General features: G+C 48.6%; 1 protein-coding gene across 2 annotated transcripts; it reads left to right on the forward strand.

Annotated features, from left to right (window-relative positions):
* Nucleotides 1–4,224: 4,224 nt before the first annotated feature.
* On the forward strand, nt 4,225–15,697 carry ZIC3 (Zic family member 3). Of its 2 annotated transcripts, none has more exons than XM_004278722.3 (3): nt 4,225–5,804; nt 6,919–7,082; nt 7,903–8,871. In XM_004278722.3, the coding sequence occupies exons 1-3, from the start codon at nt 4,751–4,753 to the stop codon at nt 8,080–8,082; spliced, it is 1,398 nt and encodes a 465-aa protein (XP_004278770.1). In that variant the 5' UTR covers nt 4,225–4,750; the 3' UTR covers nt 8,083–8,871. The 2 variants fall into 2 exon arrangements, with proteins under 2 accessions (XP_004278770.1, XP_033259538.1); XM_033403647.2 differs by lacking the exon at nt 7,903–8,871 and adding an exon at nt 15,122–15,697 and having other exon boundaries at nt 4,240–5,804.
* The last annotated feature ends 3,017 nt before the right edge of the window (nt 15,698–18,714 follow it).

The following is an 18,714-nucleotide window of genomic DNA, read 5'->3' on the forward strand; positions in this document are numbered from 1 at the left end:
AGGGTAGTGAAAACTCTGATCTAGCCAATAAAATCTGGACCCCAAATGAGCGGTTGGTGAGAGTGTCGCCTAGTCCCGGAGCTCCCGAGATCGATAGTTTAGCTCAGCCCCTGAAGCCAATTAAGAGCTTTATCTTAGCATAAAAATAAAGAGGAGTTAAAAACGCATTCCTTTCCCAGCTTTCTTCCCCCTTCATTTTTTATTGCGATTTGCAGTTTTTCTTTTAAAAAGATCTGGGACTCTGAAGAAAGGGTGGGGATTGATGTAAAGAAAGTGTCGTTTACCAGGGAAAAAAATTGCGAATAATGGTGAGTTTCAAGGACATGTTTCAACGAGAAACACTTTGTGCTGTGCCTCGCTAGGAAGAGGCAGGGGCACCAAATTCAGCGTCTTGGAATAATTCCTTTCCTGGATTCAAAGATTCATTTATTGAAATAAATCAGGAAGCATTGGCAGAACGGAAATCCCCTTGCTGGGTTTAAAGGGTCTTTAAAATGTTGCGAGTGTTAGATTGCAAGTCTTTTCTAAATACAAAACAGAAGAAAAGACCGCAGTGTTTCCCTTGGACTTAAAATTGCTAGGTCTCCGACTTAGGATAATTTCATGTCCGCCACAGAAAATGTGTTTAGGAAGAAATTCCGCCCGATAGCACAACTGCTGTACATGTTTTGTTTTTTAGTAGGCTGGATTGAAGAGAAAAGTGCTGCAGAGTGGGGCTCTGGCTTGTATGGAGAAACCAGTTCGTCCCTACTGCCCCTCTGGACGTTCTGTTTCCCTCCTGCTTCTCCAAGATGGATCCTAAAATTCTGGCTCAAAAGCTTTGCTCGTTTGGCAATGATCAGTTTCTCTGATTTTATTTATTGCTTCAGATTTGGGCATGAAAATAAATCTTTTTCCTATTTACTGTTTGAACTCAGTGTGAGGGAAAGGATCCCATTATATTTCCTATCCGTACAGACATGTGGATATTTAGACCAGACCACATACAACTGGGGGACGCATAAAAGAGATTTATTGGTTAATTTACGCCGCCTAATACACATGTAAACCCCAGTAAGCCAAAGCTGCCGAGGGAGCCTCGGTTCTAGCGTAAAATAAGAACCACGACCCCTGGATTCCAGTCGCCCTGCCCTGCCCTGCCCTGCCCAGGGATTCTTTCCTCTACCTGAGAAACGAAGAAACCAGAGCTTTCTTCTGCCTCGCCTCAGCCTGTGTGCAGAAAAAAACTTTTCTTCACTTGCCTCTTTCCGCCACGACTCTGCTCTCAGACTCAGCTCCCTAAAGCCCCCTGTCCCCCGAAGTTGTTCCCAGGGTCTCCTCCGAAAAGTGAGTTGAGGGGCGGCGGGCTGCAGGTAATCAGGAGAACTTTGCTTATTATTATTATTGCCCAACAGGAGTGGTTTGCTTTGCTGGGGGGGGGGGTGTTTTCTTTTGCAGCAACTTACTATATCTGGCGGTATTTCGCTTTCTATCGTGTTCCAAGGCTCAGGGTTCCCCTCCCCAAAAAGAAACCTCCACTCAGACCAACCGAAATAGAATTCGAAATGGCCTGCCTCTGCCCTGCTGCTCACATAGTCCCCAGCCTTGTCCTCTTGGGGGCATCGGGGGTCCCTGCGCCCCAACGAGCAACGACACCCCCTCAGAGTCGCACACTTGGGCTGGGCCGGGCTGCCCCAGGAAGGGCTCCACCGCCCGGGGTTTTGGCCTGGCTGAACCGCCTCAGGTCGGCCCCTTAACAAGCATCCCCCCTCCCCACTTCTCGGTTGATGACCTAATTGAATTATGCCTTTTTGTTCCTGGGACTACAGAGCACGTGCTGGAGGCAATTAATTATCGGAATGTGGCGATATCAAAACGGACACTGGGCACCGGGTAGGTCAGCGGCGGCGACATCCCCTGCCCTGCGCTCGGGACCCCTCCCCGCAAAGGGGCAGGCGAGGCTCCCTCGGCGCCCTCCTTCCTCGGCTCCACGTCCCGCTGCCAGCCCGGACTCCCAAACGCGCCGGGCCCCTGGTTCTCGGGGTACCTGGCGGGGCTCCCCGGAAACCCTCGCATCAGCGCTGGCCGGGTTAGGGCTCGGGAGTCGCCTCCTCCCCGCCCCAGAGCCCCGCTCTCCTCGGGGCTGGCGCCGGTAGGAAATCCAAACTTTTTCAGACCAACTGTGCGCCCAGGGTCCGTGGGGCTTGGTGGGAGGTGAAGAGAGGTAGAAGGAAGGGAGAATATTAAAGGGGGAAGGGGGAAGAAATGGGAAAAAGAAAGAAAAGCAATCATCCCTTTTTGTAAACCTGACTCCAGGGAATTCATTTGCATGATTTAGGCTTATTTGTTCTTCAGTGAACATTTCCTCCCCCCCGCCCCGCCCCCCCCGCAAAGAAACCCTCTGCTGAGCGGCACGGAAGCCAGTCTTGGAGAAATGTTTTCAGTAGATGTAATAATTTAAGTCAGCAGTGAACTCACCTTCCAACCTGGGGAGAGAGCTGTGATGTAGAGGGAGAATTGGGGCGAGTTTGAAGGGAGGGGGTGACTACGTAAGTGCGCTACCGGCAGGGTTTCCCCCCAGAAAACTGGCAAAGAAAGAAGGTGAAGTCTTGACCAGGCCAGGCGGATTGGGGGGGCAGGAAGTGAAAGGCTGCAGTTATAAAGCGCTGTTTGAGGCGGTCTCGCCAAGCGCCTCTGAACTTGATCAGATGTTCGGTTTCCTACAGAGACATGGCGGCCAGGCTGTGAGGCTGCCTCAAGGCGCAGACTTTGGGGCTCGGCTCTCTTCGGGGTGTGACAATCACAGCCATCTTTCTCTCCGCCTTTTCTTTTCACTCTCACTCTCCTACAGTCTTCGCAAATGCCCTGCTGGACAAAAAATGAGTGGATTTATAGCCCTGTCTGAACCTGCTCATTATGTCCAGAAAGACCTCGCACCAGACAGGAGAGGGGACAGTGAGCCCACACACAACCCTGGAAAGTCAATCCTTAAGGGTAAGAAGTTCCCGAGGTCACTATATGCTTCTCCAGGTAGGAGTAGAAGAGGGCAAAGCCTTGGCAGTTCAGAGGGAAGAAAATTCCACCTCACGATCCCCATTCCCGCCCCCCACTTTTGCATTTGAAAATGTTGAGAATTCGAAGCTGTTTAGCCCTGTGGTTTGAAAATGGCACTGATCCTGTGTCTAGTGAGTTTGCTGTGTAGTGTGCATGTTTGGTGTGCACAGGCTAAGTGTACACTGTGCATGTTTAGTATTTGTGCTTCTGTGTGTTTGCTGTTACGTGCGTGTGTTTATCCTGTTGTGTGTTTAATTTGTTGTGTGCCTGTTTACTGTTTTATGTGTAGTTTGTTGTGTTACTGGGTTGTGTGTACTTACTGTCGCTAGTTGTGTGTGTTTAGTGTGGTGTGTGTGAGCTTACTGTGTTATATGTGTTTGCCGTCTTATGCCTGGTGTGTCGTGTGGGGGGGGATGGCGGGGACAGTGGTGGGAACAGTATACTACAGCCACGACTCACAAACCAGAGTCAATGCGCGGCTCAGACGGAAGTAAGGGAGATGGCTCTAACTGTAACCATTTCTCCTCCTTCAGGCCTCGGCCGGCCGGCAGCACCTTCGGTCACAGACGGCGAGCTGGCCGACCTGGGTCCGGGCTCTCGGGGACATCAGGGCCCACCGTGGCGCGTGAGGAGGACGCGGCTAATGGGCCGCGAGGGTGGAACTGTTGTTCTCGCCCCGGGATCCGCGCCCTTAGGCCGCGGAAGGGGCACATTCTCTTGGCGTTGAGGCGGAGCGGGCCAAGCGGGGCTGGACGTCCAGCGCCGCGCCGACGGTGGGAACGATCCTCGCGCGGCAAAGAGTTCATTTGGCCAAAGCGGGTAAAGCTTGCCCGAGGGGTGCTCGCCCGCTTCTGGCGGGAGGGAAGCCAGGGAGAGGCCCTGGCTCCGCCCTGCCGGTCGCCAGCTTGAGCCTGGCTCCAGTTCCCCACGGCAGCGCCAGCCCCGCGGAGCCCACTCGCGGGCGCCCGGCCGCCGCCGCCTCACCTGCCAGGCTCCCGGCCACGGCCCAATCAGCGGCGGCCGCTGGGCCGCGGCTGCCATGTTCCCCGCTCCAAGCTGCCAATCAGTGTGGCGACAGCCAATAGGCTGCGGGGCCGGGGGTCAGGTGACCGCGGGCCAGCTGGCTCCCCATTGGCCCTCGCCGCGCGGCCTCCCGCTCGGTTTATGTGAGAGGAGTGAGTGAGTGACTTTATCAGTCCAAGGACATTACTCTGGAGGCGAAGAGGCTGGGACTGGCGCGGCGAGCCGCGAGGACCGAGCCTGCCTCCTGCCCGCCGGCCGCGAGCTGGCTCTGCTTCTAAGCGCAGTCTAGCCGTGAGGCCCGTGCCGAGGGAGCCTCCTGGCCCCGCGGTTGTGCGCTCTCGGGGAGAGGAGGGGTGCCCCGGACAGGATTGGCAAACTCCGCCCTCCACTTATTATTTTGCTTATTTTTCTTTGTGCGCGCTTGTTAGTTTGTTAAACCAGATCTAGTCCCAGAGTCTTTTCTCCTCCCTTCTCCCCCCTCCTCCCCCCTCCAGGTCCTTCTACTTCCCCTCCTCCCTCCTATCCCTCTGCAGGAGACTCGCAGCGACGGAAAGTTGCAGCCCCTGGTACTGCCTTGGGGGTCTCCCGACAGTGTCCAACCGCCTCCACCCCTCTCCGACTGCGACACTTCGGAGATCTCCTTCGCCCGCACCCTCGTTTCAGCCGGATCGCTGGTGACCAGAACGCCCCACCCATGACGATGCTCCTGGACGGAGGCCCGCAGTTCCCCGGGCTGGGAGTGGGCAGCTTCGGCGCGCCGCGCCACCACGAGATGCCCAACCGCGAGCCGGCGGGCATTGGGCTGAATCCCTTCGGGGACTCGCCCCACGCCGCCGCCGCCGCCGCCGCTGCCTTCAAGCTGAGCCCCGCCGCGGCTCACGATCTGTCTTCCGGCCAGAGCTCGGCGTTCACGCCGCAGGGTTCGGGTTACGCCAACGCCCTGGGCCATCATCACCACCACCATCACCACCATCACCACGCCGGCCAGGTGCCCAGCTACGGCGGTGCCGCCTCCGCCGCCTTCAACTCCACTCGCGACTTTCTGTTCCGCCAGCGCGGCTCTGGGCTCGGCGAGGCGGCCTCGGGTGGCGGGCAGCACGGGCTCTTCGCCGGCTCGGCGAGCAGCCTGCACGCTCCGGCTGGCATTCCTGAGCCCCCTGGCTACCTGCTCTTCCCCGGGCTGCACGAGCAGGGCGCCGGGCACCCGTCGCCCACCGGGCATGTGGACAACAACCAGGTCCACCTGGGGCTGCGCGGAGAGCTGTTCGGCCGCGCCGACCCGTACCGCCCGGTGGCCAGCCCGCGCACGGACCCCTACACGGCCGGCGCGCAGTTCCCTAACTACAGCCCCATGAACATGAACATGGGCGTGAACGTGGCGGCCCACCACGGGCCCGGCGCCTTCTTCCGTTACATGCGGCAGCCCATCAAGCAGGAGCTGTCGTGCAAGTGGATCGACGAGGCTCAGCTGAGCCGGCCCAAGAAGAGCTGCGACCGGACCTTCAGCACCATGCACGAGTTGGTGACACACGTCACCATGGAGCATGTGGGGGGACCGGAGCAGAACAACCACGTCTGCTACTGGGAGGAGTGCCCCCGCGAGGGCAAGTCCTTCAAGGCGAAGTACAAACTGGTCAATCACATTCGGGTGCACACGGGCGAGAAGCCCTTCCCTTGCCCCTTCCCAGGCTGCGGGAAGATCTTTGCCCGCTCCGAGAACCTCAAGATCCACAAGAGGACCCACACAGGTAAGGGGGAGGGCGGGAGGGCGGGCGCGGGGTCCGCCGCGGCACCGCGCCACGAAGCCGACTTTCAGCGCGAGGGAGCGAGGGGTGGCGGCGAGAGAGAGGGGCGGCGCCCCGCCGGGGCCGCTCGAAAAAGTAGCGCTGTCACTGTCCCTCCACCTCTCGCCTTCCCCGCCCCGCGGCGCTTTTGCCCAGTTCTAGCTTCCCGGGCAGACGGCTCTGCGGTCTCAGGAACTAATTGGAACCTTCTCGCGCCCAGGAACAAACTGGCGCCGCCTCTTTTTGTCTCTTTCTGGGTTACTATGAAGGGACTCCGAACGTGTGGAGAGGAATTGCTTACAAGCGACTTAGTCTCGGCGCACAGTCGGGGGAGGCAACCATAGAAATGCTAATGAAAACTAACTTTCGGTTACTTCCGCTCTTTTTTACCATTGATTGGCACATCTCCTAATTAAATGATACTTTTGTCAAACTATTTTTATTTGGAGTTCCAGGTTCAATTCAGTCCTCCGGGAGGAAAGTTAAAGTAGAAAAGGCACCACAGTTTCGTGGCTTGTTCAGAGCATCTTGTAAAACTGTCCGGAGCCCCTGGATTTATATAGTTTTCCCTTTTCGAACGTTAAGTACGACGACCCAAGCTTTTTAATACTGGGCTTAGCAAAACCGCTGCATTTGAAAGAGGCAAAAGGTACAAAGGAGGAACTAAAAGGGATTGTCCCGTCCCCGGTCCATTGTCCCGCCCAGCCTTGGCTGCAACGCCGAGATATCGGCGGAACGGGGCTGCGCTTGGAGGCCCCGGGCCGGGTAGGGGGGTACCGCTACTCAGGGGCAACTTTGGAGGAGCCAGGGGCTTTCCATCCCGCGCGAGAACAAAGGGCCGGGCAGGTTCTGGGCCGGCCCTGCCCCACCCCCGCCCCCGACCACCACTCCCCACCCCAGCAGGCTCAACCCGCGCTCTCCATTTTTCACCAGGGAAAAGAGATGCTACAGCCGCCCCCAGTCGGCGCTCCCTCTCGGGAGGGAGGACCGCCGGACGCTCTGTCTCCCGCTGCTCGGCCCAAGGAAGCTCGCGGCCCCTGACCATATTTACCCCCCTTTGCGTTTCTGCCTTCTGCAGGTGAGAAACCTTTCAAATGTGAATTTGAAGGCTGTGACAGACGCTTTGCCAACAGCAGCGACCGCAAGAAGCACATGCATGTGCACACCTCGGACAAGCCCTATATCTGCAAAGTGTGCGACAAGTCCTACACGCACCCGAGCTCCCTGCGCAAGCACATGAAGGTAATTACCTCTTTATTAGCGGTCGGCGGTTTATAAACACTCGGCCCGACACCGGGTCGCGGAACGGAAGCGCCTGCGCTGCCAACCCTGTATCTTCCACGTTAAATCCGATTTGCTCCAGCGTTGACACCTTGAACCCATTTTGGGGACCCGGAGGGGGGCGGGGGAGAGCACAGTGGGGAGGAGGAGGGAGCGGAGGGAACAATCAGTTGTTTACTGGGAAGCTCTAACCGAGCTCGCCAGGGCTGGAGGTCTCAGTGGCCGCCTCTACCCGGCTCAGCCCGCGGTGGGAACCGAGAGTGCCCGCGCCGAACCCGGGGGCGGGTGGTTCATTCCCTCTTCGGCTTTCGGTAAAACAATAGGGCCGAGGAGCGCGGTGGGATTCCCACGCATTTGTCTGAGACCTCGCAGCGCCCAGGGCGCCCGTGCCACCTTTCTCTGTACCTGCTTTCCCAAGCCAAAGCGGGCTTGGCGAAACCTGGGCCCGGAGTATTTTGTAGGGCCCCAAAGACTACGTGCTTACCCCGCTCCATCCGCGGAGAAAGCATTTCTGAAGGGGCATGAATAAATCAGAGTGCTTTATTCCTTTTCCATAATGCCAGTCTTAGGACTCAGACTGTTTTGTTGGTGAACATCTTGGGGTTTTCTAGACATCGGTAATGTGGAAATTAAAAACAAAACCCCCAAATCAGCAGCATTTCTCTTTTAAGTGGGTCACTGGGCGGTCTTGCTCTTACAGTGCTCTAATTCTGCTCTTGTTTTTGCTTGCACAATGCCAGTTGGAATTATATTCATTATAATATATACATGTTAATTTTAGGTTCATGAATCTCAAGGGTCAGATTCCTCCCCTGCTGCCAGTTCAGGCTATGAATCTTCCACTCCACCCGCTATAGCTTCTGCAAACAGTAAAGATACCACTAAAACCCCTTCTGCAGTTCAAACTAGCACCAGCCACAACCCTGGACTTCCTCCCAATTTTAACGAATGGTACGTCTGAGGACAAACACAAACACAAACCCTGTTAACCATAGAATGGACCAAATGCATTTAAAAAAGAAAACTGAGACCAATCAGATGGAAATGGAGTTTTAAGGCAAGAGGCCATACATAGGGCTACATCTTGTTAATTGCAATTGTCCAGGAAGGTTTTGGGGCAAGATCCCAAAGTAGCCATGCCCTTTTTTCTCAGGATTAGAAAATATGTTTTGGCATTTGAAGGATTAAAAAAAAAATCTTCTCACTGCTTTTTCCTCCCTTTTCTCTTGCTCTCTGCTCACCCCATCCCTAAATGCCTTCAGTTCATTTTAACTCTTGTCCTGTTTCCTGAGAGGAAGTTATAGAAGGCTTATTGGTGGTGGTGGTGGTGATGTTAAAACTGATGGAAAAATCTTCGCCTTAGTGGTGATTGTTTAAACTCTCACAGTCTTAAACCGTGCCAAAGTCCTGTTATGTCTTGAACTTTTCCTCAAAGCATTACACTTGTGAATGTATTTTTGTCTAATGGGGTCGAAACTGTTGTTCAGTATTTTTTCAGGCTGAGGATGTGATGTTACTCTACACAGATTGTGACGTTTAGTATACAGTTGCCTTTTGTAATAACTTTTTTTTTTGTAAATACATATCCATTGATGCCATATTTATCGTTTGTAATTTAATTATTGCTACAAGTGCCGGGAACTGAACAATATTTATGGAAAATGTTTTCTAACAAATTCTGTACAGCTTTTGATTATAACCGCTTTAGCATTAAATTTTATTGTTTTGAAAGAACACAATTTACAATTTTTGAACCACTGACTCCTTTCTCTTGTTTTGTAACAGCCTCCTTCTACAAAGAGGAGACGAGAGCAAATGAAACTTGTTTGTTGGTATTTATAACTCACTCAGATCCCTTTTTTAATTGTTAAATTATTTTTCTATTGCAGTATAGATTCTTTACAGTGTCAGTTTCCATCTGGGAAGACCCTCCTTTCTTTATCTCTAGCTCAGATGGTTGTTTAACTGCGAGTTTAAATGTGTTTGTCCTGGATTTTCGGCATGCAAATCAAGTATTACTGATCAATTCAGTTAGTGGCCATGACATCTCAATCTTGTACTTCAAAGACTGAGAAGCTGGATTTAATCATCCCTGCCCTACATATATAAACATAAGGTAACCTAATGAGTTTTCTGTCCCTTAGTTTTTTTTTTATTATCTTGCATAAAAATGAACATTGCGGCAAGATGCATGTCTGTCTATTCTATTGAGAGATCACCCATATACCTATATATGTTTGTATCTATGACGTATCTAATCTGCCTATCAAATCTATCTATCTATATATTTTCAAAAGTAAGCATATGTCTGAAACAGTGGTGATGAGTAAGGCCAGTTGAGCCGTGCTTACTTATGATTAAAGTGCTTCTTAAAAGAACCATAGTCCATTTACAATTTTGGAAGGCAAAGGCTGGTTTGTTTTGCTGTATATAGTTCAATTCGTAATTATCACAATTATTCATAACATTTTTATAGCGGTGTAATAACTGCAGCGGTTCTGAAATATTATGGAAAGAAAAAACATTTGCAAAATATGTATTTTTAAAGTTCATGGTTTGTAGGCAAAGATGTTAAGAGCATTGTTTCCATTAAAATCAATAACAATGAAAAATGGTTGTTTGCTTTGTGATAAAATAATAACAATCCATTTAATCTTCAGCGAAGCAACTCATTTGGACAAACAGTTCTCTTACAGTTATATGAAAAAGAAAGTGATTGCTATTTTGGGGGGGGTGGAGTGGGTAGAGTACTGAGAGAGGTTTTTTTTGTTTTTTTACTAATTTAGGGTGCTGTTTAATATTGAGAGCCCAATCTCTTCATGAATAACCAACTTGCAAATCAGCAAATAGAATGGTGGAGATAAGGAATTGTGAAGAATTTAGAAATGTAATGAATAGGCCAAGTACCTCCTTCTCTTGAAGGGGCAGTGCTCTAGGATTTTTGGTGGCAGTCAGTTTGGTATTATACATAATCATTTTGAATTCTAGAATTTTGTTTATTGTTCTTTTTGAAGAAATAAAGTCTTGGCACATCTATTTATAACTTTTTGTATTTGGTGCCTGATTTTCTTCCATGTTCAAATAAATCGACCTTAAATTGAAATGCTCAGAGAAGTTCTGATGATTAAACGAAACTTTGATTCCCTGGACACAGTTGAAGCAGTGTATTTTAAGTTATCTACTGATCTTTGTCAACAGTTAATTATTGACAGTTTCTAATTGCAAAATGCTTTGGATGCGATTTTTTGTTTGTGGAGAATGCGTTTTTTTGCACTTTCCTCCACCAATAGACAAGGCAAGGGTCTGAATGCCATGAACGGATTGGGATGACTTCACAAGTGATGAGCAGGTAACCTGGTCAGTCTACCACTCCTAGCCCAGACATTCCAATCTTGACCTTGACATTGAGGGTGCTGGACCAAATTCCTATTTCAGGATTTTTCCTTCACTTCAAACCAGAGACCATTTAAAATGCTCAGCAAGTTTTCAGAAAGTGCATACTCATAAGATTGGCTCTAAATGTGTTCCAACTGAAGTCTAAATAATGTTTTTCTTCCGAAATACGCATCTAACTTCCACAGTTTACTGTTTTCTCTATGAATTCCCTCTCCACCCCCAATGTAACCTAACCTTAAATGGCAGTAGAATGGTTGGTTGAAAGATTTCAGAAACTTGCTTCCCCCACCCCTCCGCATTAAATATATTAAACAAACATCTCCTTAGGACACAAAGAAGAGTTTGCTCTTTCTTTACTAGGCTTGAAATTACTCTACCATAAAAATTTACAGTAGAGCGTTGTGTCCTAAGAGGGGAAGATGCCAATGAACAATGATGATAACCTATATTAAGATAATGTAAAAGTTTTGCCCCTCTACATGATTTCCTCTAATCTGGGTGTAGCATCATATTTCTCAAATAGTCTATCCCTATGCCCTTGTCACTTGTTGCAAAGAAAAGTTTACGTTAGTAGAAAACTTTTCACAGATTTTCTTCCTATAATCTGACTCTGGGAGTGCACATTGACATTCTTGAATTTTCAGTAAATACCTTAAAGAATATGCACCCCCCCACCCCCCAACAAAAAAACCTTGTAGCCCTAAAGATAGATCAGCTGGAAACCATGAATGTCAGCTGGGTTCTTCGTAATCGACCTGTTATTTTACTTCTTGCACCTGGTAAGACCTTTGTGAAAAGTCCATCTTTTCCAAGATGGGTGGTTTAGTTTAAGATTTCCACGTTGGGTGGGGAAGGGGAAGGTGTCTATTTCCACGCAGACAGAAGTCTGGACTTCATCCAGCTTGGAAGGTTAAAGATCAGGGTCCAGGCTAAGCAGGGCAGTCGGTCTTAGCTACTGCGGAGGTTGGAGAGTTAGCAGGGACCTCCTCCGTTCACAAAGCCTCCCAGGAAAGTTGTGTTCAGGACTTCCTCGCCCCTCCCCCCCTCCGCGCTGCCTGCTGTCTCCTCGCCTCTTCGCCCCTGGCTCCTTCTCCTCCCCTTATAAAACCCCCCAAACAAACGAAAAAAGTCTAAGGGCCTCTTTCCACTTAAGTTTCTGAAAGAATCGCTACCCGCGTGCTCATCCCCTGAAGCGCGGGATCTCCGCCCGGCAGCTAGGCTGGTTTTCTCTCGGGCTGTCTGCCCCCTCGGGGCTCAAGTCTAGTCAGGCTTTGCCCTGGGACGAGGCCAGGCGTTGCGAAAGTCAGGGCTCCCGCTCGGGGTCCCTGTACACACACCAAGTTCTTGCAAGGCCCGTTCGAAGCTGGGGCCGGGAGGAGGGGACCTCATTTCCTAGGGTCAATTCTCTCGCGGTCTCGGCCAGCTGACCCTTTGACCTCCACCTACAGGGCCCTTGGCGGCCGTAAGCCGGCGGTCGCCCGGGCTCCGAGGACGCTTCGCGCCCCGTCGCCTTCCCGGCCTCATTAGGCCGGCGGGGCTGTAAAGCAGGAATCAGCCGCTACCTAATCCGGACCTGGGGTCAATACGAGCCCAAACAATGGTGAGCTCCGATGGCCACAGCGCAGGGCTGGCCGCAAACTTTGTGTTCCATTCATTTTCTTAAGGCGGTGCGGTGGGGTGGGGGAGGGAGGGAGGTACTCGCACGCCCGAAGGCCGATACCGGCGCCCGGGGCTCCTAAGCGAGCGTTCTCGCGCTCGGCCCTCCCGGTCTCGTCGCCGCGCCAGGGTTTTGGAGGGGGTGGCAAGGCTCGGGGCCTGGTTGGCGGCCCGCGCGAGGGCCCAGGGGCGGCCCCCGCGCCAAGAACAGACTTTGAAGTGGGTTTTTAGCGCGCACGTGTGAGAGCCGCGCCGAGGCTGGAGCGGTGACCCGCTGGGAGGAAAGAGTAGGCTCCGGCCCGGGCCCCAACCCCTCCCCCGCTCCCCGTCGCTCCGGCCTTTTCAAGCCGCGGCCGGGAGCCCGCCGGCCTCCCCCGCCCGCCCCCACGCCTGCTCCCGAGCCCGCGCCGCGCGCAGGCGCACAGCCGGCAGCCGTCGAGTCGGGTTTCGCTGCGAGGGGCGGCGGGGGAGAGTTGAAAGCGGCTTTGCAGCGCCGCGGCCTCGGCCGGGCCGGGCCGGGAGGGGGGCGGAGGGGAGAGCTGGTTTTGGGGGCGGCTCTCGGGTCAGGAACATGGCGGCCGGATGCGAACCCCCGCGGAGCGCAGCAAAGCGCTGACTGCGGGCTGCCGAACTGTTGTGTGGTTTCAACTCCCTTGTTATTCCTCGGCTAGGAGCGCCTCGCGGGAGAATGTAGGTCGTGGCGGCCGAGCGCAAAATTGTTTAAAAAAAAAAACAAAAAACGGAAGCGAAGAAGTTCTTCCAGGGCATACTGGGCGTGGGAAGTTGGCGAGTCTTCTGGGGGCTGGGGTTCCCGGGGTGGGGGGCGGCTTGGACCTGAAACCCACTCGAGGCCGCCACTCCCTCCAGTTCCGACTGAAATCGTTTCTCCCGGGCCCTCTGGGGTGGGGGATGCCATTTTGAGCTTCGTGACCGTGTCGGGATCCCCCAGCACCTTCGAGTCTCGAAATGCCAAGGAGTGGACACTGTTCTCTTCCAGGACAATGGCGGGGCTCGTGAGCGGAGCACGGAGGCACCGTTTCCAAACCAAATGCCCTGGATTAGCGACACGGATGTGCCATTGCGATTTCGAACCCTACACTTTCCTCAGGCCCCGTTTTCTGCATATCTCATTTAAACGCGGACCTATGAAAAACAGTACTGTGTACTCTTTTGTGTGTGCTGTAACAGCTGGTGGTCTAACGAAAAAAAGAAAAAAAAAAAGGCCACAATTCCGAAAACTTTCATTCAGCTTTTGCTTAACTGCCTTAATACTGGCGTGTGAAAGAACCCCTGGTAGCTCTGGGATCTCGAGTCCGTGTTTTCTCTGCAGAAAAATGTTGCAGATTCGCCTTCAGATGTCTTTCGTGAGGAAAAAACAATGTGGGGTTTTAAAAATGTAGTCATTGACCCCCGTCTCCTCTAGAAAAATAAGCGGCACGAATTCTTTCAGGTTGCGTCTTCGTGGAGGCCAGCAGCTAAACGAAAAGACAGCCTACTGGGGCTGCCCGCTGTCGAGTATTTGGGCTCCTGAAGGTGTGGGGCAGCTCCCGTGGGCCACCTTGGGAAGGGCCCCAGGTGGGTGGGCAGGTCATTAGCAAAGCTGGCTCAGATTTGGGGGAAAACTACAAAACAGTGCCTTTATCTGCAGAGAACAATTGATGGGGTTGTCTTTCCTCCTTTTCAGTGCACAAAGAAGACGGCTTTGGAGCAAGAATTTGGAATATGCATTTAAGTTGTCGCGCTTTGCATTGGAAACCCGTGGGCAATTAAAATAAGCCTGCCTTGTAGTGTTTTCTGTCCTTTTCTTATGTGTGGTTTCTGCAAGTCAAAGGGGCTGGAGTCCCTTCTGCAGTTTGGAAACTTGTTTTGAAATTGCCACCAAACAGATTTTTCCCCCTTTGGGTGAAGTTTCCTTACAGGGCTCAGCCACTTCACCCCACCCCCGGACTGGAATAGAGTGTTGACATCTTTGAGAGATCAAAGGGAGTAGATGGTGCTTGCTGTATACTTTATTTTTTCATGCTGTAGTTTGAACCCTGAGGTTTGAGCTTTTTCCTGGTTAAATCCCTTGGTACCAAAAGTGTGGCAAATGAAAAGTTCATTAACTTGAAAAATCTTTAGCCCATGGGTAGGCAGTTTGTCTCTGAGAACTGCAGCGCCCAGATTGTCTCTAAGGTTGACTTTAAAATCAAGCTAAAGATGCACTGGTGAACGATCTCCCCTGGATACCTGTGGTGTGCTTTGGGTCATTTGATACGGTAAAACTGTGGTTGATTTTCATAGGAGTTATGTGAATGGAATTTCTGCAAAACTAGACAAGTGATAAATTGGTAGAACTCTTATATTTGTTTGAATGACAACTCCAAAGGGCACTGCTTTTCCCACTGAGGTTTGGTTTCTACCATAACTATTGAAATTTACAGCTTGAAAAACTAAGTTTGCAGGAAGCATTTAAAAGGGGGGAGTGTTCAGAGCACTTGGACTGATAGTAACTTAACACAGGAGCAAAACTTTTTTGAATAAGATTCCTGTTGCCAAGAATCTGTTAAAACTAAAGAAAGTATATTTCTTTAAAAATCATCTAATAGAGCAAACAATTTTGTATATTTTTAATGTGATGACAGTTCAACCCATTTACTGATCTGATTGAACAGAGAAACGTGAGCTCTATAGTAACTATAAAAATAGCCTTCACCAGCTGGCAAGTTTTTAATGTTCTCTAATAAGATGTGTATGTTGTCTAATGTGTTTTATTAAAACACAACCTATGTAAAGACCATACCTTTAATACCTTTGAACATGAGGTATTAAAAATAAAGGATTCCATCGTGTTTTATTATAAGCTAGCATTTAAAATGACATATCCAGTAATGTTTTATGAAATTTTTCTAAGAGTAAATGTAGCTTGTTTTGACCTATCTGCAGTTCACTTTTTGTTTTTTTGCCAGTGTTGTCCTGCTTGGTATCCGGGACAGTCTCTAATTCCTGATGAAGAACTTGATACTGACGTTGGTATGCAGCAGCCAGCCCTCCATAACACTACCTATCCTAAATGCAGGGTTAATGCCGAACCTACTGTGCAAGAAATGATTTACTGATGAGGTTTCAAAGAAAACCACATCAATTTGGATGTCTGTTACCTTGAAGTGATCATTTTAAGAGTAGTAGCTTCTTCCCTAGGTATAAAAAGACTATTTTCTTCTTTTGGTGTATTTCATTCTGTGTTGAGCAATCATTTGTGAAATGAAAAAGCAAAAAAGCACCCGCCACACACACACACTCCCCCAGCCAATTTAGGATCATAAGCGGGAAGATGGAGGTGAAGACTAGCCTAATCCATAACCCAGTGCGTATTATCTCATACATTGTGTTGACCTTGTTGAAAATCTCTTTCAAATATCTGCATTCCACATGTAGAACTAAAGTGTTTAAAACTAGAAATATGAATGCTTGTTTTGTTAATTTCCTATGTTTGTGTTCAAAAAGCAGTATCTAGGATCTCTACAATTGTTGTTTGACTTAAATAAAACCATTTAAATTATTTTTTGTGATTATTTTATTACAGTGACAACTATAGCCCCTAAATAACCTTGATTAACCTGTTGAATTGGGACAATTTATATTCTATTCACATTTTTCATGATATACCTTGGCTTTCACTGAGCAATAAACTTGGGGAAAAAAACCCACTGAACAAACTCCAACCAACTGTTTTGAGCTCACAGTGTTTTCCCAGAGGGACTCAGGGCCAGGTGCTGGGGAGGTCAGGGGAAGAATTCAGAGTCAAGGATTGAATGGGATGATTAGAAGGAAGAACTGGAGGTAGGACTTTGGAGAGAAAAGAGCATTTGAACACCGCTATTTGGGTGAGAAAGAGAGGGAAAGACAAAGCCGAAAATAACCTTAAAGGAGAAAGGAGGGCCTCTGGAAAGGGGACATTGCAGCATAGCACATTACATGTACATTATTCAGAAGCTCCAAAGTGGTTCTTGGGGCAGACAACTTGGCAACCATTGATTAGAACACTTAGAGAATCATGGAATATAGGTGTTATTAAAGCACAAGTTGTCGTTAATTAACTGTAGTGCTAGAGAAGATGAAGACACTTCAGAGAAATTCTTCGAACTCCAGATACTTGATTTCTCATTTTACATTTAACATCTGTAATCTAATGTAATCTGTGAGTGGCCATCATTCTATCTATTTGACGTGATTATGCCATGATGAGGTATTGTAAACCTGCGGACTGATAGAGTATATTGCTATTGGTTCTTTAGATCCAGTTTTATTAAAATTTCTGCTAAGTAGACTGATGATACTATAATTTTTTAAGTAGAGGGGAAAACTGCTCATCTCCCTCTGATTTTTGTTGTTCATTTACATCAAGAGTAGGCACACAGGCCGGTCAAGAAAGACTATGATTCTTTGATTCTTAGCTCCCTAGAACTTGACATTCTTATATCCCCCCAGAGATATGTTGGTAGAATTTTTTGTTTTGTTTTTGTTTTTAAGAACAAGAACTGCGTTCTTTCAGACAGGCAGTGGAGTGTTATAATGGGATTATTTAAAAAGCCCTTGGAAAGGTAAACTACCAAGTTGTGCATGAGCCAGCTGCACTATGATAATAATACCTCCTAGGGTTATTCTAAGGATTAAACAAGAACATGTCCATAAAGAGCCTGGCACAGAGTAGGCCCTGGACAAATGTTAATTCGCTTCTTTTCCTCTTGCAGGTAGCTATTGTTTCATTGCTTTGGGGTAGTTTCCTATTTTTAATATTATGGAATATTTTACTAAAAACATAGTGATTTGTACTGGGGTGCAAATTAATGCAGTTTTCAGACAATAGATGGAGAGTTAGGGCATATAAGAAATACTGCATTTCATAAGCATAATCACTAGATCAGGCATATGGGTTTATGAACATAGCTATGAATATTTAAACACAAAATTAAAATGTTATTAAATGCCTGTTGTTCATTATCTTCCGATGAATACACTTATTCTTAGATTAAAAATAAGTTGTGTACTTAAAAATCTGTAAACATAGTCATTTAATGGTTTACTTTTAATTTGACACAATTTTTACTCGAGGCAACAGCTTCTTACTATATGTAAATTAAATGACAATTTTACAATGTGAAAATTGGCATTCACATTTAAGGATAAGATTAAATCTCGTGGTGTCTTAAATTATTCAGTTTCCCCGTACTAAATTTATGCTAGTATTGTGCGGGTGTGACTATAGAGGAATGAGACTGATTTTCTTGTGGGGCTTGGAAGCTAGCTCTGAAGGCAGTTCCCAAAGAGGAGTCCCCGAAATGTTTTGACCAATGTCAGCATCCTTAGAATAAGTTTATGGACTCCCTAGGTGATGGCCTCACTTCAGTTTGTTACAAAACAAACATCAGCCACCAGTCATTACTTTACAGCCATACTTTTGGTTTTACTATGTTTTTAAAGGGTACCCTGATTATTTTATGTTAATAAAATTGAGGCTTAAATGAAAGTGTAGAAATCCTCTATTATAGCATGATGAAATGTATTTTTTCTCAGCATACGTCTATTTATACGGTAAAACAAGACAAAAACACCAACACACTAAGCTCTTCCCAGATGAACTGGTCTGAGTGGGAAGTATTTCCTTCCCACTGATTTTGGGGGCTTGGAGCTTCCCTGAGAGGCTGTACTGCTAAATGTTAATGGTTTTTGTACGGAGGCCTGGGGGACTTTTCATTATTCCTTTTTTCACCGGTTTATCACCTTTGTCTATTTCTTTCTTCTTGACGCTGCCCTATTAAAAGCGGGGGTCCGCCGTGGTGTTAATGTTATTTTGAGTATTGGTTGTTTGTCAGCGAGTAGGAGCAAGGTTATATTAAATGACCAGTTTGAAAACTGATGTCTAGTGCAGTGCTGTAGTGCCTCCCGTGGCCGGATCCTCCTATAGGTGAGATCACTCTGGAGTCCGAAAATCAAGTCGCTCAGTACAGCCTTTTCCTATAGAACCGGGAAGGGGGGTGGGGGCGGGCAGGAGAACACCCTCTTATGTTCTTAGAAAAGAATCTAAGTTCCTGCTCCTATTTGTGTGTGTGTGTGTGTGTGTGTGTGTGTGTTTGTGTGTGTGTTTTGTACTCTGGGGGGAAAAAGTCCATTTTAAAAAAATTGGGTCATCAAAAACTTCATTGAAGAAATGAGAAAAATGTTATTGCCAATGATTCCCTCTGTAAATGTCCCAGAGTCGATAATAGGAGGCTATTTGTAGTACAGCTAAATAAATGTATTTTAACATCTTGATATAAATCCAGTGCATGGAAATTGCTTACAAATGATTCACTAATGTTACCCAGCCAGAACTTACACGGAAAAGCTACACTCATATTCTATTTTTGCAGCTAATCATCCGCAGAGTATGTAATTGGTTGGGCCAGCTGATAACATATTTTTGGCGACTTCACTCTTCTTTACAAAAATATTTAGCCAGGGTATCCACTGAGATGTGACATCTTATTGGTTGTGGTGATAACCCAATACAGAAGGTGTT

Source organism: Orcinus orca, chromosome X (genome assembly GCF_937001465.1).
Source record: "Orcinus orca chromosome X, mOrcOrc1.1, whole genome shotgun sequence".
Lineage (NCBI taxonomy): Eukaryota > Metazoa > Chordata > Mammalia > Artiodactyla > Delphinidae > Orcinus > Orcinus orca.